Here is a 24,129-nt window from a genome sequence, read left to right on the forward strand (position 1 = left end):
TGGAGAGGCAAAACGGACTGGAGGGCAGGGGGACTCAGCTGCACTGAGGGGAGGCGGTGGGAGAGCACGTGGCACAGGGAGACTTGAAGAGGAGGCGACAGGCAAACAGCGCGGTGAAGGCTGACGCGGAGTTCTTCAGGAGGCAGGAGGAGTAGAGCACAGAGGGGGACGCGGCCAGGAGGCAAGGGGACAACGCAGGGCTCGGGAAGCCCCTGGGCTGAGTCAGAGCCATCACGCTTCGCAGGATGACCCGGTCCCGTATGCGGGGGGTTCATGTTCATCATCGGAAGACTCTCCTATCTCCAAGCCACAAGCCAAGGCCCGGGCATGGGGAGAGTGTGCCACGTGAGCGCAAGGCAGAGCACCCACGTCCACCCATCAGCTCTGTTTTCCACAGGAGAAGCGTCCGAGCATCCTCCTCGGGGAACGCACGCCCCCCCGGCCCGTCCCGACTCCTGACAGCGACACCCAGCCACTCCGCAGTTCTGGGTGCACGCCAATGTCCACGCCAGCTGAACCACTTGTGCAGTCTACTCTGCGGCTCACAGGCCCTTTACCCTGACATCTGTTCTGGGTGAGCACTCAGCTCTCCCTATCATTACAGAGCTGCCCCCAGAGCCCCTCATATCTCCCCGCATATTATTTCCCTCTAACGATAGCCATTAATTTAGAAAATAAGAAATAAAACACCAGGATTTAGGTTTCTTTGGCAGGAAAGGGGGAAGAGAAGGTAAGTAACTGGCCTCTCTTCATCCTGTCAGACTGTCCTGCCACGCCAGGGACACACCAGGAAGCCACGGGGGGCCCCACCCCCAACCAAAGCATCTGCAGGCCCCAGGCCTGCACACCTGCCCCGGCAGGCACCCCAGTCCTACGCGCCCGATTCGGCCGAGCGGCACGGCCAGACGCCGCACCCAGCACACACGGCAGCAGAGATCTATCTGAGAGGGCAGGCGGAAGCCTACCTTTTACGAGGTGACAGACAGTTCAGCCTTGTCTAGACTCCCTGGAGGAAAAACTTGCCATTAATTGCAATAATGTAGAAAAGATTTCCATGTAGGGAGAATGCCTGGTGACACTGGGAGCTCATAAATCCAGCACATGGAGGAGAACAAAGTCCTGAGCTGCCTGCCCACTGAGGAGGGTGTCACATGCAGGGTAGCCAGGCAAAGGGGCCTGGGGTGGAGGGGGCCAGCAGGAACCGCAGGGCAGCAAGCATCCCAACAGCCCCTCCTGAGGGCCCCAAGGTTCACTCGTGCCCCTGGCCACCCCCTTCCAGCTTCCATCCCTGCTCCCTTCCAGGGGCTGGAATAGGACAGGGGCCCAGTGGCCCCAGGAGACAGGGCTGCTGCAGGACACCTGGCCCAGACCTAAATCTAACCCGCCCACTCGAGGCTGCACCGGGACGACCATGGGCCGGGCTGCGAAGCTGATTGGCAGGACTAGGCCCAGAGCAGAAACTACACATGCCATTGGCAGGCTGAGGGCTGCTTTCTCTTTGTTTTTTTTTCTCATCACTGACTGATTTATCCTGTATCTTTTGTCTTAAATCACTTCATCTGACTTTGCTTCTGTTTGAAGTCACAACTACCACAGGTCTGAGTCCGAGTCACTCAACACCGTCCAGAACTCCCTGCCCAAACCACCTGAGATGGTCCCGTGGGGCCCCAGGGTCCCCACGGCCTCCCTCTGACAGCTCCCGTCTCACGGACCCTCAGCCCCATTCCTAACAAGGTCTGTGAAGACCTGAGCGACAGTGCGCCCCACCTTAGATCCCGCCCCCGCCACACGCATGACTGCAAGCACATTAGGATGGGACCTCTGAGGGCCCATTCGACTGCCATCATAATGAGCTCTCCACAGAGGAGACGTAGCTGAGAGCAAGCCATGAGGAAACAGGACCCCGTTCCCAACACGGCGGGACGCATGCTGCGGGGCTTCTAAGCTGCATCTGACGCCCGCTCTTGTTCACAGCATGCTCCGAGCGATGTCCAAGCTTCTGCGCTCAGGCTTGCAAGAGACATCACCAAGAGACACGACCAAGCAGGGCTTTCCTATCACCTTTTCCAAGCAGGTGTTTTCAAAGTCAACAACATGACCCTTTAAGGGGTTCGAGTTCAGCACCAGTTCCCTTGAATTTACACCCAGTGATGGGCCGGGGGGCAAACTGGGAGCAGGCATTCACTCTTGCTGGCTTCTCCACCCCCAGGGCCCGCTGCTCCCTGACACAGTCTCATCTAAAAACGAAATCCGAGAGGAGTCTTCTGAAGGACATTCACCGAGGTCAGCCCACACTGATGGTACAACCCCAAGGACAGGTGGCTCCTGCACGTGCTCTCGCGCCCTACTGAGGAAGGTGCCAGGAGAACAGCGTGCTCCAGCCACTGCCAGACTTTTCACCGACCAGGCCCAATTCCGCAGAGTTCCCTTGGGGCCGGGCTCAGAAAGTGACAGAGGCCAGAGCCAGCGGGTCACCAAAATCAAGGGTCCAAAGCCAGAGGGGCCAAGCCAGGAATCAGGAGGAGAGACCCAGCCAGCGGCCTGGGGGGCGTGGGGCCCTGGGCCTGCACTTGCCCAGCCCTTGCCCCCAGGGCCAGCACCGAAGGCCACAGGACAGCGCTGCTGAGCTGCCCGCCACGTGCCAAAGGCAGCTGAGCTTGGGGCTAGAAGCCACCGTCCAGCATCTACAGCACTGCCTGCAACAGAGGCACCACCAGGACACCCTAGGCCTGTGCCGCCTGCCTGCGGGGCACAAGGGGGGGCGCGCGGGGCAGGCGGGGCCGGCCAGCCCGGGAGTCAGGACTTTCTTCCTACAAGGTTGCTGGAGGACCAGGTCAGGAAACAGAGGCTCCCCAGAACTGGGACACGGGGACATCAGCAATTCAGCGTTACCCTCCAAATTCAAGTGTCCCCCCAAAGCACCCTGATCGGGGCTGTGTTCTCCAGCTCTGCGCACGGCCAGAACAAGGCTGGCAACACACACACACACACACACACACACAGACTTTCTGGACGAAGCGACAGGACCCCCTCCACTTCCTGCAGGCCTGTCTGTGGCCACCCTTCGGCAGCACTGTGCTGAGGACAGAGACCACGCCCGGGCCTGGGAGTCCACTCGGACTTCTTCAGGGGCTCGCAGCCCCCAGCACGTCATCTGCCAGAGGTCCAGGGGTTTCAGTGACTGCAGCAGGACAGGTGCAAGCAAGGCTGCTCACACGGGGCGGCTAGAGGGAGTGGCGTGGTGAGCCAGGGGAGAGAGCCGTCACGGCACGCTAACTCAAGATTAAGTAATGTGCTGTCAGTTTAAGTAGCAATATCATCTGCCAAGGGACAATAAAGACAGGATGCGCCGCGTGTAAGGATAAGTTTAGTGAAAACACAGAATGATGGGAAACAGCTCAAACAATGAATACACATTGGGTCTTATTAGCTGCTAAAGTTCTGTTAACATTCCTGATGTGCTTGTCTAAAGAGTCGGAATTCATTAAAAGTAGTTCGAACTTGAAACTCTTCCCAAAGTATCTTTTCTACGAACCAGCTTACACTCAGGAACAGTAATAAAAGAGCTGTTACTGTCACCACCGGGGCTGAAAAAAATGCAAACGTGGCAGGCATTCCCAGCTCATTCGCTTGCCAGACATCAGACGCCTGAGCACCAAGAAAGGTTTCTCCTAAAAAACTCAAAGGACATCCCTGCACAGAAGGCTCCCGGGAGGGCTCGAGAGGTCCCCGTCTTCACTCTGCAAACATGCCATGCCCTCATGGGTCCCCAAGGCAGGACCCGGCCAGCACCGCGGGGCGCTCCGGTTGCTGAACCACTCTGTGGTCTAAAACATGAAAGACACTAAACCCAAGAAGGCCGCTGTGCCCATGAGGACTTACAAAAGCTGATTTCAGAGATCTGAGAACACTCTACCATATGCATGACCCACACACAGCACACAAAGCACCACGGAGGTCATTTCTGTGCAAGGGACATCATCATCCACAGTTCTGCTGGAAGGACTGGGGGGCTCGCATCCCTGGAAACCCAGGAGCAGCGTGGCCCAGAAAGAAGTTACCACAGCACAAGCTTTTGCAACTCGACCCAAGGAACACCAGCCCCATATGAATTCTAACACCTGATGAATGGCACCAAGTAAGAGCCCGTAACAGATGTAACGTGTGCACTAAAAGGCAGCCACCTATCACACAGAATAGCCGCCGGACACACCAAGACGGCCCCTGATGATTTGTCACGATGTTAATTAATAACGTAGAGCTCTCTTAAAGCAAGCAATGAGGCCGAGTGTGGTGTGGGAATTACCTGACACTCACCTCCTTCAAACATGACAATTTACGCCCCACGTTCTGCGCTCGAGACAAGTGTTTAATAGGTTAGCAAAGGCACAGATTTCTCACTACACTCAAAACACTTTCAAACAGAACAGCACAGTGTCACTACTACCAGACCAAAGATTCAACACAACAACCACAGCTACACGTCAAAGCGTTGTGAAGAAATGGGCTGGTCAGAAAAAAGCATTTTTCAAATTCAGGAGCGACCAGACTTCCCTTCTGGCGGTGCAGCTCACCAGATGGCCACTGACCTGCTCCCGCCAGGCCCTGGAACAATCCACCCCCAACAACCAGACTTACTTCCAGAAGATACAGTCCCTCAATACCAGGAAGTTTACAAATAAAATCCACCACGTTAAGAGAATAAGGGCGCAAAAATATTCTCATATCAGACGGCGGGGGAAGGACTTGTTAGACCTCAACAACCATTTATGACTTCAACACCACGAGCAAGGCAGCACCCCTCACATGACAAACAGCATCTGTAAGGCTTAGAGTAACTACCCTAAGTCAGTATAATGTGAACATGCCTCCCGTTACGATCAGGACCGACACCGGGATGCCTGCTTCCCCCACTGTCCTCAGCATTGTGGCAGGAGTTTTCGCCAGCAAAACAAAATAGAAAAGAAAAAGAAACTGCCATTATCCACAAGTAATATAATTACCTTCTCTAAAACCTCAACCACATCCACACACAAAACATGAGAACTGATGAAAGAAGTTAGTAAAATGTGCCAGATAGAAGATTCACTGACAGAAGTCAACAGCCTTTCTAGAGAGTATCCAAAGAAGGCAAGAAAGAAAACATTGTTTAAAAATAAAAGATCCAGGGCGCCTGGGTGGCTCAGTCATTAAGCGTCTGCCTTTGGCTCAGGTCATGATCCCAGGGTCCCGATGCAGGCATCGAGCTCCCTGCTCCGCGGGAAGCCTGCTTCTCCCTCTCACGCTCTCCCTGCTTGTGTTCCCTCTCTCGCTGTGTCTCTCTCTGTCAAATAAATAAATAAAATCTTTAAAAATAAATAAATAAAAATAAAAGATCCAGAGAACTAAAGAAATGCAAAAACAAAATGTGAATTCTCTCCAACTGATGGGCAGATTCAATGTGATTTCTAGGATTTTCATGAAACTAACGAGCTGATTTTACATTTTCACGAATGGCCCAGAATGAGGGACGGGCAGCCTGGCCTGCAGGATGGCAAAACCACAGAAGCAAGAAGAGGAAGCCAGCAGAGGGACAAACGGACAGACAGACCAGCAGAATGGATGACAACCCACACGGAGCCCACATATGTATGGAATCCTGATTTAAGACCGAGCCGATCCATGGGTGGGGGCACAACTGCTTATCCACGTGGGGAACGTGTTCAGAAATCAGACTGCCACATCAAACTCCACGCACATAAAGTCCATTCCAAACAGATTATGGCTCTAAACCTAAAGGACAGAACTTTAAAACTCTTGGGAGAAAGATTCAGACTTCTTTGAAATCATGAGGTTAAACAGAACGTCTTAAGATGCAAAAAGGCAGGGCACCTGGGTGGCACAGTCAGTTAAGTGTCCGCCTCCCAGTTTAGGCTCAGGTCATGATCTCAGGGTTGTGAGATCAAGCCCTGTGTCAGGAGGACCCATGCTCAGCACAGAGTTTGCTTGAGTTTCTCTCTCCCCCTCCCTCTTCCTCCCCCCAAATGCACGCATGTACGCTCTCTCTCTCTCTCTCACTCAAATAAATAAATCTTTAAAAAATAAAAACAGATGGGGCACCTGGGTGGCTCAGATGGTTAAGCGTCTGCCTTCGGCTCAGGTCATGATCCCAGAGTCCTGGGATCGAGTCCCGCATCGGGCTCTCTGCTCCTTGGGAGCCTGTTTCTCCCTCTGCCTCTCTCTCTCCCTGTCTCTCATAAATAAATAAATAAAATCTTTAAAAAAAAAAAAAAAAGAGGAAAAATTTTAAATAAATAAATAAAAAATAAAAACAGATGCAAAAAGGCATAATCATAAAGGTGAAGACCAGGGGACTGACTACAGTAAATTGAATGTCTACTCACCATCAGGGTGAAGAACAACCCACTACCGGAAGGGAGACGGCATGTATCCATATGCATCCAAAACAGAATTAGCACCCTCAACAGACTGGCAACTCCTTTAAATCAACAGAACAAACTAACAAACACCATAACAGAAATATGGAACAAAAGCATTTCACAAGAGAAGAAACACAAATGGCCAAGAAACCTATGAAAAAATACTTGACTTCATGTGCACTTAAGGGAGTGAAAGTCAAAAGCCCAGCAGGCCACCACTTCATGTCCACAGCCAGGGCAGGGGGCTCGGCCTGACAATCCCAAGTGCAGGTGAGGGACAGCGCTGGGCACTCTCCCCAAGACCTCCACCAGTGTCAGCTGTGCACACTGCGCCAGCCCCCAGGACCCCTCCCCGTACACACCCCAGACGCACGCTCTACGCGCACACTGGGCTCACGCAGGAACGTGCACAGCAACGTCCTGAGAAAACACACAGGAGTGAAAATGGCCAGAATGCCCAAGCGGCATGAGACCGGAGGGATCAACACACACACCAAGCAGCAGAGAACTATGCGGCACCGAAAAATGAACGCCACCCACAGGCACCAACGCGTAACCCTGAAAACCAAATGCTGTGACATAAAGAGCAACCACAGATATATTTAGAATGATCCCATTACAAAATAGAAACTAAAAAGGGTAAAAATATATATATGCATATAAACACATGATAAAACCAGACAGCAAAGCAAGAGAATGGTCACCTGCTGGGAGACAGGGAGGTGTTTGGGGAGGGCCAGAGAGGGGCCTTCACAGACACTAGCTCTTGCTCTTTCTTCAGCTAACAGTGGGCGTCTGTAAGTTAATGCTTACTCGTGTCTTTGAATTTGAACATATATGTTATAGAAATCCTTCTGCTCTGATATGTTTTGCCATAAAAACAGAGACAGAAAAGGAAAGATCTATGGATCAGAGTCCCGATACATATACCAGGAGAGTTTAGCCAACTGATTATATAACAAATAAGTACTTCAGGGCCTCTCACCAACGCATCCCCACCTCTGTGGAGGGAATGGCTCAATTATGAGCCAAAGGAAGAGACGAGGAGGAAGAAGCCGCAGAAAGGGGAGCACTGAACACGCCCAACGCCCGCAGGACCCTCCAGCGTCGCCTCTCCTGTGGGAGGACCTGCAGAATCCCCACACGGGAGGAGTGTGTGATTTAATGTGGCATCATTCAGCCCCCGTGCCACACGCCAGGCACCACCGCAGGGACCGCAGGAGGAAGGGGTCCCGGGCCCCGCTCTCACAGTCTGACGAGACCGAGCCAGGAGCTCAGCCACGGCCAGAATCCTGGCAGACAGCTCACAGATTCGCTGAGTTGACCCAACAGACCCCTGCCAGGCAGCCGGGATGGAAGACACCAGCGTGCAGGCTGCTGCGCCTCCGAGCGAGGTCGCATGGGACAGAGACTCTGAACGGGCTGCAGCAGGAAACACGGGCACTGCCGGGACCACCGTGGCAGGAGCAGGTGGGGCTGACCTGGCCGGCTCAGGCCTGGGTCTAGGGGTCAGCCACACAGAACAGGCTGCTGAGGAGTCCTCCATGGGCAAATGCCAGGAACCCACTTGGATGTGGCCCCAGATCGTTGGTGGCCAACCCCAGAGCCTCCAGAAGCGGTCTTCCTCCGGCTACTACCGGGCCGGCCGTGGGCAGGGGGCAGGGCCCACACGTCTCCATACAAGAGCACAGGAAGTGCACGGCCGCGGGCAGGAGCCCACTCTGAACGTCCCCTGTGCTCCGCTTCTATGTGCCTCCTAGAAAATGTCCATCCTTCAGGGCCATGGAAAACTCATCACCCTAATTCTAAAAACTGCACATAAATAATGTGGCTTAAAAAGCCTGCATGTTTCATTATCCTCTGTGTCTGTTTAAATGTAATGAGACATCACTTCTGCATGGCTAATTGGAAAAAGCATCTTATTTCCCTAATTTGTGAAACTGCTCTAAGAAGCAGATAACCAGAGGGCAGAAAATGTAATAACCACGGAGGCAAAGTCACTCAGTAGATGATGAACTTCTCAGGAGAAAAGGCCCAGCAGTGATATTTGAATACGGTTCTTGTAATAAACTCACTGCACCCACCATAGTAGCCACAGGGCCACCGGTCCGAATGCGTATTTTTTTAATGTAACAAATCTAGTTTGTTCAATACTGAGCAAAAGATTTAAAAAAAAAAACAATCAAAAAAACAAGGAGCCAAAAAGTTATGAATTTTACTTTCAGACAACAACATTGGATAAAAACATTAATTATCAATTTCAGCAAAATCTCCTAAATCCCATGAGGTTCCAGGAGATGCTCCAGGCACCCAGGACACAGCCAGGGCCCAGCCCTGCCCTCAGGAGCGGACAAACAGGAAGAGGGAGTCGTGTCATAAACAAAAAGTCACACACAATCCCACAGGAAGCGCCACGAGAGGGTCATCAGGGACTGCGCCTCTGACAAGACCACCTTCCAGTAAGATCTGAAGGCCCAGAGGGAACCAGACACTCACTCGTCACAGGTGAGAGAAAGAGGCATCTGGTCAGCTGTTCATCGACAAGCAGCCGTGAACAGCAGCTCCGGGACACACGCTGCCTCAGGCACTGGAGCTAGAAGGTCTGCTGTCCTCCTGGGACCCATTTGACCTGGGGGAGGGGCGGTGACCTCTTGACAAAGGCCACGGGCTCCCGCTGAGCCTCTGCTTCCCGGCTGGGAGCGCCTGGGCGATGGCCATCCGGCCCTACGCCATCCACTCTGCTCATTTCAAGACCTTCCTATCAGCAGTTAAACAAGTCCCAAGGCCTCCAAATCTAGTTGAGCTTCCATAAAATAGGGATTTCCAGGGTGAGCTAGCCCTGGGAACAGGCAAGCAAAAGGTCTGAAAAGCAATTCAATAGTGAGCAAAAATGGAACAGACACATCATCAAAGATCTACACATGGCAAATCAGCATATGTAAAAATGCTCAACATCATGAGGCATCAGGGAACTGCAAATTATAACCCCATAGATACATTACACACCCGCTCAAAACTGGCGAGAATTAAAAAGGCTGGCAATACCGAGTACTGACAAGGATATGGAGCAAGACTCTCACGCCCTGCTGGTGCGAGTGCAGACTGGGACAGCCACTGTGGAAACTAGGTTGTCAGTTTCTCATGAAGCAGATGCACATTCACGTCCCATACAACCACCCTTCTGCCATGTACTCAGCACAGAGGGGACACAGGGGCCTTCGCTAGCACTCTACAAGGTTTACAGCAAATCTGCGATGACCCCACTTGGGAAGAGCCCGAGTACTCATCGAGTACTGGCCAATGGGTAACGACACTGAGGTATACACCCAGACAACAGAGTCCCACTTAGCAGTGACATGTGACAACGCGAACGAGTGTCTGAGCACCAAGAGAGGCCACTCAGGCAAGGCTGCAATTCGTGTGATTCCATTTGTAGGACATTCTTAAAAAGTAAACCTCGAGAGACTGAAAGTGGATGAGTACTTCACAGGGGCACGGGGTGGGGACGGGAGGCTGACAGCAAAGGGAACTTTTCAGGGTGATGGAAATGTTCTAGATCATGATTCAGGTGATTGTCATATTGCTACATACAGGTATCAAACCAATCTAACTGCACACTTCAAAGAGGTGAATTTTATTGTATGTCCGCTAAACCTCAGTGAAGCCACAGGAGGAAGAGGACGGGGGGAGGTGGAGAAGGACCACCAAAGCAGAACCAGACCTCGCCTGCTGAGTGAATCAGGGAACGTGGGGACGGATGGGGGGAAATGCCGAAACCCTTCTTCCCGAGCAGTCAGAAGCCCCAGCCTTCAGGGAGGCACATGGACCAGCTACAATCGGAGTGACATTTTCCCGGTTCCATACACCAAGGACAAGCCATGACTCCGTTCTGGCCGCGGGATGTGAGAAGCACTGCGAGCAACTTCTACAAAACAGGTGGAAAGGGAGGGGCACGTCCTTCTGTGCGTGTTGTCCTTCATGCTGCTCGAAGACAAACGTGATGCAGAGAGCTAGACAGAGCGGCCAGTGGGGACCACGAGGGAGAGGCCAAGCACAGAGGAGCAGCCACCCCACGGCCAGCAAGCCCGTTCCTGAGACAGGAACACCCTTCTGTGCGGTCAGGCCACCGACTGACTGTTGCAGAAACCTCTGAGCCGAGCCTCCATAACGTCAGAAACTAGAACCGGGTCTGCCTACTGCCGATCACAAGGCCATACTTTTCCTAAAGCCCCTTGTTTATCACCTCACTCCCTGCACACCCAGAGCTGGGCCCAAATGGCCCTCTCCTGCATGTGGCAGCCTGCCTGAGCCCCATGTCCTCCCGGGGAGCCCAGCAGCCCCTTGGGTCGCACTGCCCTGCTGAGCGGGGGCCTAGGCAGGGTCTGCAGCTCCAGGGGACGCACACGAGCCCAGAGCAAGAAACTGTGTAACAGAGAGACTGGCTGCCAGGGAAGAGGCGCCTCAAAACAATGGGACCAAGGTCCCAGGACGTCAGAGACAAGTAGACCAATCAACACCAACTGCGGTGACTACATCCCGGCTCCGGAACCGAGAGTCTGTGAACTCAGCTCTGCAAGGAAGGTGTCAAGTGTTGCGAAAAATATAAAAATGAAATAAACCAAAGGTCTATGGCTGACTCCACCTTCCATTAAATAAGTAAAAAAGAGATAACAATATCTTATCTCTTGTTTCCCAGATACAGTAAGTACAACTGCTGAAGAAGACAATCAAAAAGAAGTGTCTCAAAATGAATACTTCTGTGGAAGACTAATTTTCCCCTTTTGTGTTCTATAATCTAGAAGTATTTTTGCTTTCATCATCCAGGATTTTTGTTCAACAAACTTGCCAAACATACAAGAGACAGCAAAGTTTAAAAGTGCATTTAGGGGAGCAATCAAGATGCAAAGAAAATACTTCAAACGGTAAAAAAAAATCCATTTTAAAGAGATACTGTTTATAATAGCAACAAAAAATATGATAATTAAGAATGAATCTAATAAAACACACACAAGACCTTTTATGGAGCACATTCTAAAACTACACTGAAACGGCCTAGAACATGGAGAATCCACACGTTGGTGACAAGGGAGACTGGGTTTCATGAAGACGTCCATCCTCCCAAACTGGTCTCCAGACTCTGTGCAGCTCCCACCACACAACCAGCAGACAGTAAACACCAACGGGGCACATAGAAGCTGGCGCCATCTGACCGTGAGGCTCAGGTGGGCGTGCAAGGGCCTGAGGCCTACCAGTGAAGGGGGGGCTGGGGCTCCGCCCGCGGGGCCACTCAGGACACAGCTGAACTCACTGGCCGGTGTGGTGTTGAGGGAAGACACCTTGAATCCTGGGCCAAAACAGAGACCACGGAAACACGTGTACAAGTGTGAGGACGAACACCAGAAGGGAGGCTGCAAACATGGGCAGACGAGGTGGAGGCCACGCACGAGGCCGGGCCCAACAGGTCACTTTATGGGCAAGTTCCCTGGATTCCTACCTCACATCATGCACAGCAGGCACTGACAGATGCATGGAACATCTGAAGAGATGGAGAAGTTCGACCACATGGAAACAAGGAACTTCTGGTCCCCAAAAGCCGCCAAGAAGGAAGTGAGAAGCAGCCACGGCGTGGAAGAGGACGCGTGTGACCCGCAAAATGACGAAGATTTAGAATCCTTAACATATAAAGACCAGCAGCCGATAAAAAATTAGATCAACAACCCAAAAGAAAAATGGGCAAAAGACAGAAACAAGTATCTCACAGAGGAGGGAAGACAGGAACCCATAAATCCAGGAAGAGGTGCTCGCTGCCACCTGGAACAAGAGACATGCAGATGAAGGCCACCCCAAGAATGCCTGCCAGAGGGATACGAAGTGGGAAGTCCTGGCAGAGATGTGGAGCACGGCACTCACACTCCGCAAGCGAGCTCTCGAGGAGCACAGCCCACCTGGGAGCAGCTGACACCATCCTGCGGGTTCAACAGGCTCACACCCCAGCACACAACTAGTTCACGTCTACAGCAATGCCCCAGAGAAAATCCTGACCATGGGCACCTGCGAGAAAGTGCCTGAAGGTCCCGAGCACAGAACATGAGACACCACCCAAATATCCGGCAACGGGAAAAAGGCCGCAGAAAGTGCGCGATATTTAAATGATGGATTGTTACACAACTGGACACAAGATTGGATGAATCTGAGAAAATAACATGGAAGAAAACCACAAGCTGCAGATGGACAAGGCTACTGGAGGAAGGATGCGGCCCCCACTGCTTCCTGGATAGGGACTGACCACAACACCACACGACACGCGCTGAGGTCGTGGGGAATCACAGAGTCAGGAGGTTGGTCATGTCCTGGGGGCCCTTTGAGAGCAGTGTGAGAACTGGGAGCAGCTCCAACACGATGGGTCCAATGCGAGTGGGGTTCCCGGTCCTCAGTGGGGATGGACACGAGGGTACGCTCTATCTACACACGCCCGTATCCTTTATATGCCTCAATATTACACACAAGATATTTTAAGAACAATCTGCGATTCTTGTCCGGGACTATGTTCACAAGGGCTACTCCCAAACCTGTGGTGGGTAAGCACCCCAACTGCACCAACCACCTCACTAGTTCCGTGGGAACCCGCCACCCCGACGGAGGAAACACCCTCCCCACAGGCATTTCCAGATCCCCGGCTCTTACCTCTGTCACTTTGGGTTGAAGTATTAATGCTTCTGGACTCATTCGAGGGATGTCTATATGGATCTGGAGATGCAGGAGAAAGATGTATTACTTTACAAGATGACAAATGTCATTATAAGCATGTGATTAAAATAGCAACCCTTAACAATAGCAATGAATTTACTCTGGACTCTAAGCTGCTCCCACTCTGAAAACATGAATTCCTTATGTCACCGAGTTCGGCTCCAGAGGAGCTGGCCAGTTCTACCTGAATGGGGCTCCCTAAGTCCCAGCGTGAAGGCTTGCCTGACACTTCCCAACCAAACAGTTGCTGCTGCGTGATTAGGAAGAGAGCGGCCCTCAGCTCTTCAGCAACATAATCCATAGCAATTAGTAAACATTGATTTCCAGGCTCGGACACGGGGAGCACTTCAGGGGCATCGATAGTGTACAAGTTCTCGGCGGTGACAGCTTCTTCGTGGCACCCAGGCCACATTCTTCACTTCACAGAGTCCGTGGAGATCCAGGGCACTTCTCAAAGGAAGCACTTGAAAACCTCTGCTGCTGTTAGCTGATCCCTACTTGGCCCCCGACTGACCTGAGTCATCACGAAGGCCCCCACTCTGCACAGGAAAACACCTGCCGTTCAAGCAGCAACCGAGTAAGAGCGTTCAGGCCTTGAGCCGGCATCACAGGCTGGCTCCCAATATCCCACACGAATATCTCCCACTGGCCAACACGGTCACCATCCCCATCACCCAGGGAAAGGTCTGCTGAAGGAAGACGTGCACATTTTAATGCCAAGAGGCAGTCTACGATTCAGGTCCATCCCCCTGTCTTCGTACGTGACCACAAGGATCCTACTATCCACAGGACCAGGACAGTGTCCTCACTCTGCCTTATTAGCGCTGCAGCCTTGGCTACAGCACTCAGGCCCTGCGGCTCGGCGTCCTTGTCTAGAAGGTGCCTGCCATACCTCAAAGGGTGACTGGTGAAGAGAGCACAAGGTGGATCGACAGCCTAGGGACCCCCGCCAACCACACCGGTCTGCAGCGTGGGGGCTGCTTCCCCACTTACGGGCTCCTGCCTGGGGCTCTTCCCTCAGGGGAGAACCCGGAAACCAGCAGCCCCTCAGCAGCACCCAGCCAGGGGAGAGAACCGGGAGGGAGTTGGGGGCCAGTGGACTCAGCATTCGGGGAGCACAGTCCATGGACAGCAATGAAGGACAATGGGAAGGAAAATGAGAGGTAAGGAGCCAGACAAGAGCAACACAGGAAACGATGAGCCCCAAGCGCTCTGAGCAACCCGGGGAAGACTGAGGAAGCGGAGACATGTGTGCGACCCGATGTGCGAAGGAGGCCTGCGGGCAGCGGGGCTGGGAGGGAGGGGTGAACCATCCAGCCTAGGGGGCCCGAGGATTCCAACCCGACGCACCCCCTGCACCAGGGCATCCTCGAGAGCCACCCTGAGAACACTGCCCTCATGCCATCGTACTCAGGCACACGTCTGCCCCTCCTTACACAAGAGCTGCCCGTCATGTGCTTTCTGAGTGGCCAGGACAGCAGGCACCGTAACTCCGCCCACCATGGTCTGTGCCAACAGGAGGAGGAGGTCCAACCTGAGAGGGGGCGCTGCACAAGGCTGGGCACAAGGGGCTCTGTGGACCCCTCCAGGCCACCTCACCTGCTCCCCACGTACAGGACTGAGATGTAGGGGAGGCCCAGACGGCTGCAGAACTCCTCCCTCCTAGGGAGGACACACCGGATGAATCTTGAATCTGACCGACTCGGTGTGCTCTGGGCATGACGTCTTCCACCAGACACTATGCACACAGACAGAGGACACAGAGGGATGTAAAAGCAGGCCGCGGCCCCGCGCTCCTGCCACCTCCTGGCAGTGTGGGAGGGCGGGGCAACCACCAGGAGCGGGCAGCAGGGAGACAGCAGGTGCCCGAGCCCCAGACCAGCCCAGGCTCTGCCTGGACCGAACAGCGTGTCGGAGACAGGAGCAGCAAAGACAGGACGGGGTCCACCTCCAGCAGGCGGGTCTGCAAAGCCTGCAAGCCAACCAAACTGCCACAGGCTACGTTGTTCTCAGCTATATTAATGTAGACACATTCTGGGAGTTTGCAATAATATGGATGCTTTTTATTACCCATCATAGTAACTGAATAAAGATGCATGTAACCCATTTTTTATTAACTTTCCCTTATGAAATTCATAATAGAATACAGCTTGGTAACTCTTATAGATAGATGCTGGTATCATCCTTTGGAAGTCTTTTTCTTGAATGAAAATTCATGAGGAACAATACCAAATTGGCCCATTCCCTAAAATTAGTGAAGTGTAAAGAAAAACCAGGTAACCTAATATTTCCCTAACCAAATCCAAATGCAATCTCTCTCAAATCAGTTTCTCATGCCCTAGGAGCCACTGAGGCGAGGCTGAGGATGAGCCAGAGGCAGAGGGCCCCGAGGCAGAGGGACCCCGCCCCAGGAGGCAACAGAAGTGAGTTCCTGCCCTCTTCTGGGTCCTCACTCTCAAGCATGACAATCCTCCAAGCTCCACTGTATATCCCATCCATGAGGAAGATATTCCCCCAGAATCCATTAACCTTAAAGAACCTCTGGTTATCAGTCAGAGGGAAGACCTGTCTTTGGAGCTTTCTAACAGATCTATACTGAAATGACAGAGAGATGTGGATAGCCCACATTTGAGGCAGAAAAATTCGGCAAGGCTCCTTCACCTAGAAGAAGGATTTCCAAAAGGAAATATTCAGTACTGACAAGTCTCAGGAAAGTCAGAAGTTGATTTCAGAAACAGGAGGCAGGGCTACCAGTTAAGAACGACCTTTTTATTTAAATGCAGCACAAAAATAAGAGAATGAATGAATGCAGCACAAACCATTCTGAATTCTCACATATTACAAAGACAGTGAGAATTACAAAGCCCTCAAAAAGCTATTCTAATAGCAAATTCTGAATGTATTGTGAACTGTAAATCAATTTTAAGTACTTTTCCCATTATAGACACCGTGTGTCAATGGACTGTTCAAGAAGCCATAATGATACCCATTTTGAATTAAACTGAACAGCAAAAACGATAAAGTGGCCACACGTGTTGCTATGGACTGAGCTGTGTGCCCCCAAATCCAGCTGACGAGCACAGCTCTTGTCCATCCAAATCCCGTCCCCCAGTGCCCCAGGGGGCCCTGCGCCCACGAAGCCCACAGAGACTCTCCTCTGATCGACCTAGCAGCAAATGCCTACTCCCGAGCCTTCAGGTCAGACAGCAGCTCACTGAGCCAAAAGGTGCCCCCCGCTCCTGAGCCAGGTCTCGGGGTCCTGGCAAGGGATCTTAGGCTTCCGTTTTGTAACTCCAATTAAAAAAACCCTTTTCACTTTCATAGAAGGAGCCGGAGATAAGCATACTATTATTATGGCTATAACAATACTATTATTAGAAGCATACTGTTATTTATTCTCAAGTTTATTTATTAGAAAACACTAATCTGTTACCCAGTTTGGGACACGCTAGACAGAACACTCCCTCCTACCAATCATCACCAAGTTAAAGTTCTTCACATAACATGAAACAGGGGAGAGGAGGGCGCCTGGGTGGCTCAGTCCGTTAAGCGGCTGCTTTCGGCTCAGGTCATGATCCTGGGGTCTTAGGATCGAGCCCCACATCCGGCTCCCTGCTCAGCGGAGAGCCTGTTTCTCCCTCTCCATCTGCCTGTCACTCTGCCTACTTGTGCTCTCTCTCTGTCTCTCTCTCTGTCAAATAAATAAATAAAATCTTTAAAAAAAAAAAAAAAAAAGAAACAGGGGAGAGGAGCTCACCTGCCTGTAGGTGTCCTGGTGAACATCATCATTCCGAGAGTCGTAATAGTGCTCAATAAAAGCAAAATATTCTTTCTGTTTTCTCTGGAGAGTGGCTGGTCTTCGGTCCACATTGGCAGGAAGGTAACCCTGTGTGAGAAAAAGAACAAAAACAAAAAGTGTATATGGTTAATGCTAGATTCACCATTCTGAAATGGGATTCTGAAACTGGACGCGGGGGAGCATAACGAGTTGTGAAAACAGAAACAGACATCAAGGAAATCAGCTGGCTGGCCTCTGAGGCTCGGACACGCCACAAGGGACTCACGGCCACAGGGTGGGAGTAAGACCGGAGCCTCTGGCAGGCTGGTCCTTCGTGCTCTTCCAGAGCAGGACTGAGAGGAGCCCCCAGCTCTCTAAATGCCTCGTGTGCCTCAAAGGATTCAGAAGTCTGCAGGTCTGACAACAACAGAACGTGCATGTGCATGTGCATGCTCACATGTACATGCAACAGAGGCCTGTACGCGTACGTGTGCCTGTAATACGCATACACGCACACATGTACAGACTGTCGCCTCGGCAAATGTTCCCCTCTCTGCAGAGACCGCTGGGCGCCTGGCAGCGCAGCCCCAGTACATAGAGTGAACTCAAACCCAGGAGGGCTGGGCAGCTCCGGGTGGTCATGAAGAGCCCAGACTCAGGGCCACACTGCTTGGTGTTTTACATGCTTTTTATTTCTTTGTTTCTCCTTTTAAATCAACACTGACATATCCCATATAAAATGTGCCCCTTCTAAGTCAACAGTTCCGTGACCCTGGATGGGGGTACACAGCTGTGTAACCGCTACCCCAGTGAAGCGGCAGAGCATTTCTATCACCCCAAAACCCTCCCTGTGCCCACAGCAGTCCCTCCCCACACTCGCAACCAGAGAGCCCGGGGAGCCGCTCACCCCCTCACCAGGGAGCACTGAGGCCTGGCCTAGAACTTCACGGAATCATTTGGGGACCCACACTTGGTTTTCACTCAGCCTCACGGTCTTTGTGATTCATCTGAATTGAAGTGTGAGCCAGCAGTTACTTCCTTGGCTTAGGGAGCAGTATTCCACGGTACGGATGGGGCACTTTGCCGGGCCATGCCCTGGTTGCTGACCATCGGGGCTGGAGCTAGTTCGGGGCTATTATGAACAAAGCTTGTTATAAATATTCTTGTACGAGGGTTTTATGGCTATGCACTTTGATTTCTCATGGTTCCACACCTAGGGATGGACTTACTGGCTCACTGTGCAGGTGCATGTTTCGCTTCCTAAGAAACTGCCAGACCTTCCCCAGAGTGATCGTACGGTTTCACATTCCAACTAGCAGCGTATGAGAATCTCAAATGCTCCACACCTTCCCTGACACTTAGTATTGTCCTTCAAATATTAGCCGTCCTGGGGGTACTTGGCTGGGTCAGTCAGGGGAGCATGCATCTCTTGATCTCGGGGTTGTCAGTTCAAGCCCCATGTTGGGTGTACAGATTACTTTAAAAAATAAAATAAAATCTTTATAGACAAATACCATATGATTTCAGTTATATGTGGAATATGTTTCCAACAGGAAACAAAACAGATGAACACATGGGAAGGGGGAAAAAAAGAGGGAAGCAAACCATAAGAGACACTTAACAGGGGCGCCTGGGTGGCTCGGCTCAGTCAGTGAAGCATCTGCCTTCAGCTCAGGTCATGATCCCGGAGTCCTGGGATCGAACCCCGCATCCGGCTCCCTGCTCAGCGGGAGCCTGCTTCTCCCTCTTCCTCTGCCCCTCCCCTTGCTTGTGCTCTCTCCCTTTCTCTCTCAAATAAAATCTTAAAAAAAGAGAGAGAGAGAGAGACTCTTAACAATAGAGAACAAACAGGGCTGATGGAGGGAGGAAAGTGGGGGATGGGCTAGACGGGGGATGGGGATGAGGGAGGGCACTTGCTGGGATGCGCACTGGGTGTTGTATGTAAATGATAAAACACTAAATTCTATTCCCAAAACCAATATTACACTATATGTTAACTAACTAGAATTTAAAAATTTGGGGGAAAAAAAAGGCAAGACTCTTTTACCCAAAAAAATGTAAAAAATAAAAAATAGGGGCGCCTGGGTGGCTCAGTCGTTAAGCATCTGCCTTCGGCTCAGGTCATGATCCCAGGGTCCTGGGATCGAGCCCCGCATCGGGCTCCCTGCTCCGCGGGAAGCCTGCTTCTCCCTCTCCCACTCCCCCTGCTTGTGTTCCCTCTCTCGCTGTGTCTCTGTCAAATAAATAAATAAAATCTTTAAAAAAATAAAAACTAAAAAATTAAAAAATAATAATAATAAAATCTTTTAAAAAGATCTCTTTAGGGCACCTGGGTAGCTCAGTCGTTAAGCATCTGCCTTCGGCTCAGGTCATGGCCCCAGGGTCCTGGGATCGAGCCCCGCATCGGGCTCCCTCCTCGGCGGGAAGCCTACTTCTCTCTCTCCCACTCCCCCTGCTTGTGTTCCTGCTCTCGCTCTCTCTCTGTCAAATAAATAAATAAAATCTTTAAAAAATAAAAATAAATAAATAAATAAATAAGATCTCTTTAAAAAAAAATCTTCAAAAAACAATCAGCCATTCTACTGAGTGGCTCTAAATGAATGAGGAACATCTCACGCACCCAGCTGCCACTGCTTCTCTTCTTTGGTGAAGTGTCTGTTCAAATCTTTTGCCCATTTTTTAAATCCAGTTGTTTGTCCTTCTAGTGAGTTTTATGGTTCTCTATTCTAGACAGAATTTTTGTATCTAGATACATAATATACATATTATGATTACATTCTCCTACTAATCTGTGGCCTTTTTGTCTCAAATAGCAGGAGTTTTCAATTTCCATGATATCCAACTTGTAAAGTTTTTCTTTTATATTTAGTGCTTCTTCTGTTCTATATAAAAAAGATTCTCTCCTTGTTTCTTCCCTAGATGTTTTAAAGCTTGACCTGGCTACCTCCTGCTCATCCCTCAAGCGTCTCTTTGATGATAACTCTTCTTCAGGAGGCTCAGCCTGACACCCGAAGCAGGCTGGCCACGCCGAGCTCCAGCAGCACCTGGCAAGAGACTCCGTCAGAACCAGCCCCTCAGTGTGCTAGCCACGTGGCAGTCAAATTTTTATTAAGTGAATTTATGTATGAGCAAGAAAGTGAATGGCTGAACAAATATATCCTATATGTTACTTTCTGCCTTTTAAAATTCCCCCACATCTGGGGCACCTGGGTGGCTCAGTTGGTTGAGCACCTGACTCTTGATTTCGGCTCAGGTCATGATCTCAGGGTCCTGGGATCGAGTCCCTCGTCGGGCTCTGCACTCAGCAGGGAATCTGCTTGAGATTCTCTCTCTCTTCCTCTGCCCCTCCTGCTTGTGTACACATGCTCGTGCTCTCTCTCTCTAATAAGTAAATAAGTCTTTTAATAATAATACCAATAAAAGAGGATGTGCAGAGACTGGAGCTGTGGCAGCCACCCTGCGACCACGCAGGAGAACCACGGGCTGCAGGTGCACCGTGAAGAGCCGAGCGGAAGGAGCACTGAGCTCAGAGGGTCGCCAGCCTTGACGATGAGGTGGGCCTGAATCCAGCCACAGCTTTTCTGTTGTGTGAGTGCCTCTGTTCGCTTTCTTTTCGGGAGGTGTTTCCATGAGCATCTATTCTGTTATCAATTACACTCTCGCACACATTTGCTTTAACTCATTTGGGTCATATGAGTTAAGCTTCTTCCTAATAAACACGTATTGAAACAGAATGTGTGTGTGCATACACTCACCCAAAATGTGTGTGGAATTACCACGAACTGACCCCATCTCAAGGTCCCTCGGGAGCCTCCCAATCACTGTCCTTCACCTCCTTCCTAGAGCTAGATCCCTGACTGCTAACACTGGGGTAAATTGTGCCTATTTCTGAACTTTACATAAATGGAATCATTTTTTCTGTCTGGCTGCTTAAACATTACATTTGAAAAAATTGTTCATTCTTGTAACATGTTAAGAGTCACTGGTTTTCATCGTCACGTGTTCCCACGTACAAAATCCATCCTGTGGACAGACATTTGGGTTGCCACCGCTCTCTGTTATAAACACTCCTGTTCCTGTCCTTTGTGGCACGTGGTATGCATCTCGTCAGGTATGTACCGAGGAGGGGGACCCCTGGCTGCACCTCCCTTTCACAGACCTCCTGCAGAATTTTCCAGAGTGAAAGCAGTCACAAGCACCCACTGTTCCACATCCTTGCTAACACTTGGTGCTGTCCATCTTCACCTCAGCCATCCCAGTGGGCCTGCGAGGTCTCTGTTAGACGGTGGCTTTAATCTGCATTTCCCAGAAGACTGACAGGTGCCGTTTGTTGCGTGTCCTCAGCTGCTCAATGCGTGTACAAGTGTGGCCCCGTTTCCGTGAGGTCACCCCCGCCTTGCCTGTGCTCAACTGTACGTGTCTATTCTATCGTCTGCATGTGAGTCCTCTGTGAGCGTCTCCTCCTCCCCCCTTGCCTTGCCTTTTCTCCCCATTAATGATGTCTTTTGATGAAGACAAGCTCCTAACTTTAATAGAGCCCCTTTTATTAATCTTTTATGATTAGTCTTTCTCATTCCTTTGTAAGAAAATTTCCTTTATCCAACATCCCGTGCCTACACATTTCACTTTAAAGCCACGCCCAGCTCCCCACCGTGGTGAAGCAGTGTTGCGTGGGGCCAGCAGCCCCACGATCCAGCCTCTGCAGCCAGCACCATCCGGAGTACGCCGGGGCATCGCCCCACACAGCCCTGCCCCTGCTGGGGGGCCGACCACTCCCGGGGCTGTGAGCCCTGACGCGGCTTCATCACGTCGGAGACGCCCTCACAGACCACCGGTTCGGGAACCACCAGGCTCCACCACAACCATCTGACCTTACTGCCAACTTCCAGTCCCCGTCATCTCCTGGAAAAAGACAAGTACTGGTCCTGAGGCTGCCACCGCCGCAGGCTGAGGAAGCAGGCTGCTCGCGGGCACTGGCCACACATGGCACTGCCTTGAATCCTCGGTGGACATGCGGTTGTTCTTGCATTTGCGGAAGAGGAAAAGCCTCGGGGGTTCCTTTTGAGCCCAGGGTTATGGGGCCGGAGGGCACACTGCAGCCGGCCCTCTTCAGGGGCACCTGGCTCAAGTCACAGAAACTCAGGGAACAAGTCCCTGCCCCATGGAGTCATCTACACACACACACCCTGTTCACTGAGCTCTGCATGTGTCCCGGGCCCCCAGGCCCTCGCACCCTCGCACCCTGGGCTGAGCACCCTGCGCGCAGCCTCACACTGAGCTTCGGAAGCTGCCAGGGCTTGTAATCATGCCCCTGCCCAGAGGCAGACGCCCTCCCCGCTCTGCCGCCAGCCCCTCTGGCTCCCCGGTTCAGGACCTCTCTCTGAACGCCCGTTCCTGGGCCGGGACTCCCGCCTGCACACAGGGCTCAGCAGGCGGGTGGGCACCAGCAGGCGGAGCGGGGCAGCTGACACGGAGCCGCCTGAGCCCCCAGGCCACGGAGGCCGAGCGGCCCGTGACCTCGGCAGCAGGGCTGGCCTCTGATCTCCTCCAGCCTGCGCACGAGGGCCGCGGCGGCCTTCCCACAAGCACACTGTCTTCTGAGCGCCTCCCCCGCCCCCGCGGCATCGGAGCAGACGAACTACTTGTTGCCATGGCTTGTGTGCATCATCCCTGGAGCTCAGCTCCCTGCACTGCAACCCGCGGGGACAGGCCCTGCAATCAATTCACGTCTCTTCCAAGCATGCACCAGCCTGGAGCGCACACTCCCCAAGACACCTGCACTCCCTCCTCCGAGTCACCACTCTGACCTCAGCATCTCCCCCCCAGTCCAGGTGCTTCTCAGAGCCGGTCAGATGCGGGGACTTGGCTCACCCTGCCTCCGCCCACTAGACCTGGAGCTCCGAGCTCCAGCAGCGCAGGAGGTCTTGCCCTGGGCTCAGGCTATCTCCGCCCCCACAAGCCCCCCACGTTCATTGTCCCGCGGGGCACACCACGGATACTCAGTGCAGACTTGCTGAACGAATGAATGATGCTGTGCTGTGCAGCAGGACCACCATACCCCAGAGGGCCCCAGCCCTGGGGGCCCAGGGAGGAAGAGGTCTGAGCTACTGCGCGACAAGTATCAGCACGCAGTTCTGGGCCGGCTTTGGACTGGTTTGGAGTCAGCCCTGGTGTTGGAGAACACAGTGTTGCAGAGGGAGAAGCGGAGCAGACGCCCGAGAAAGGTCACACGCCTGCGTCGAGCGCACCGGGCAGCGTGTCCAGGCTGCCGCTCGGCAAGGCCAGAGCACGTGGCAGGTGAGAAGCGGGGATGTGTGTGCAGCGGCCGGTGGGGGGCCCTGTGGGCCAGGCCAGAGCTGGCCTTCCATCCAGGGCAGTGGGGCAACGAGGGGTATGAGCCAGGGAACGGTGTGGGCGGCCTTCCATCCATCACACGCGGTAACACCACAGGCGTCTTAGTGACCGTGAACGAGGACTCACACCTTCTCCCCACTCCCAGATTTTAACTTCACTTATTAAAAGAGAAATTCTAGGGTGCCTGGGTGGCTCAGTTGGTTAAGCGACTGCCTTAGGCTCAGGTCATGATCCTGGAGTCCCTGGATCGAGTCCCGCATCGGGCTCCCTGCTCGTCAGGGAGTCTGCTTCTCCCTCTGACCCTCCCCCCTCTCATGTGCTTGCTCTCTCTCATTCTCTCTCTCTCAAACAAATAAATAAAATCTTTAAAAAAAAAGAGAAATTCTAAAAGGCCAGGATGTCATAACAGGAACAGAGGCAATAAAAAGCACCCCCCCCGCACACTCCTGATCCTCCCATCCCTAAAGGAAAACACATGTGCAAGTTGGGGCCTTCAGATAATTAAGCCAGACTGGAAATTATGCAAACGAAACATATTCAAGTATGCAATGAATTTTAAATGACAGAACTACAGAAAACTTAACTGCCGTATTAGCATGCTATAAAAACACTAATCATAAATGTAAAATAATAATACCTGCATATACTTATATCAAAATTGTCCCCATGACACACGCATCCAGTGGCTCCCTCCTGCGGGTTCACGTGCGATCCTACCTTGACACGCCATGAGAAAAAAGGGTGATGCCAACACCTCACTGATCACTCTTAACCATTCTGCTCACCAGCACAAATGTTACGTGTTTAATTATTGTTCAATGTTTCTGAAGT

General features: G+C 52.0%; 1 protein-coding gene across 3 annotated transcripts in view; it reads right to left on the bottom strand.

Moving 5' to 3' along the window:
- The window catches only part of TBC1D22A (TBC1 domain family member 22A), a 319,187-nt gene that overhangs the window by 208,383 nt on the left and 86,675 nt on the right, over positions 1-24,129 (bottom strand). For all 3 annotated transcript variants that reach the window (XM_044915765.1, XM_021687821.1, XM_021687820.1), the window contains 2 exons: positions 16,924-17,052; positions 13,104-13,166 (listed from right to left, as the gene is read on the bottom strand). In XM_044915765.1, coding sequence (XP_044771700.1) covers positions 13,104-13,166; positions 16,924-17,052 — 192 coding nt within the window. The remainder of the gene's footprint in view (positions 1-13,103; positions 13,167-16,923; positions 17,053-24,129) is intronic.

The sequence above is a fragment of the Neomonachus schauinslandi genome, chromosome 5 (assembly GCF_002201575.2).
Source record: "Neomonachus schauinslandi chromosome 5, ASM220157v2, whole genome shotgun sequence".
Classification (NCBI taxonomy): domain Eukaryota; kingdom Metazoa; phylum Chordata; class Mammalia; order Carnivora; family Phocidae; genus Neomonachus; species Neomonachus schauinslandi.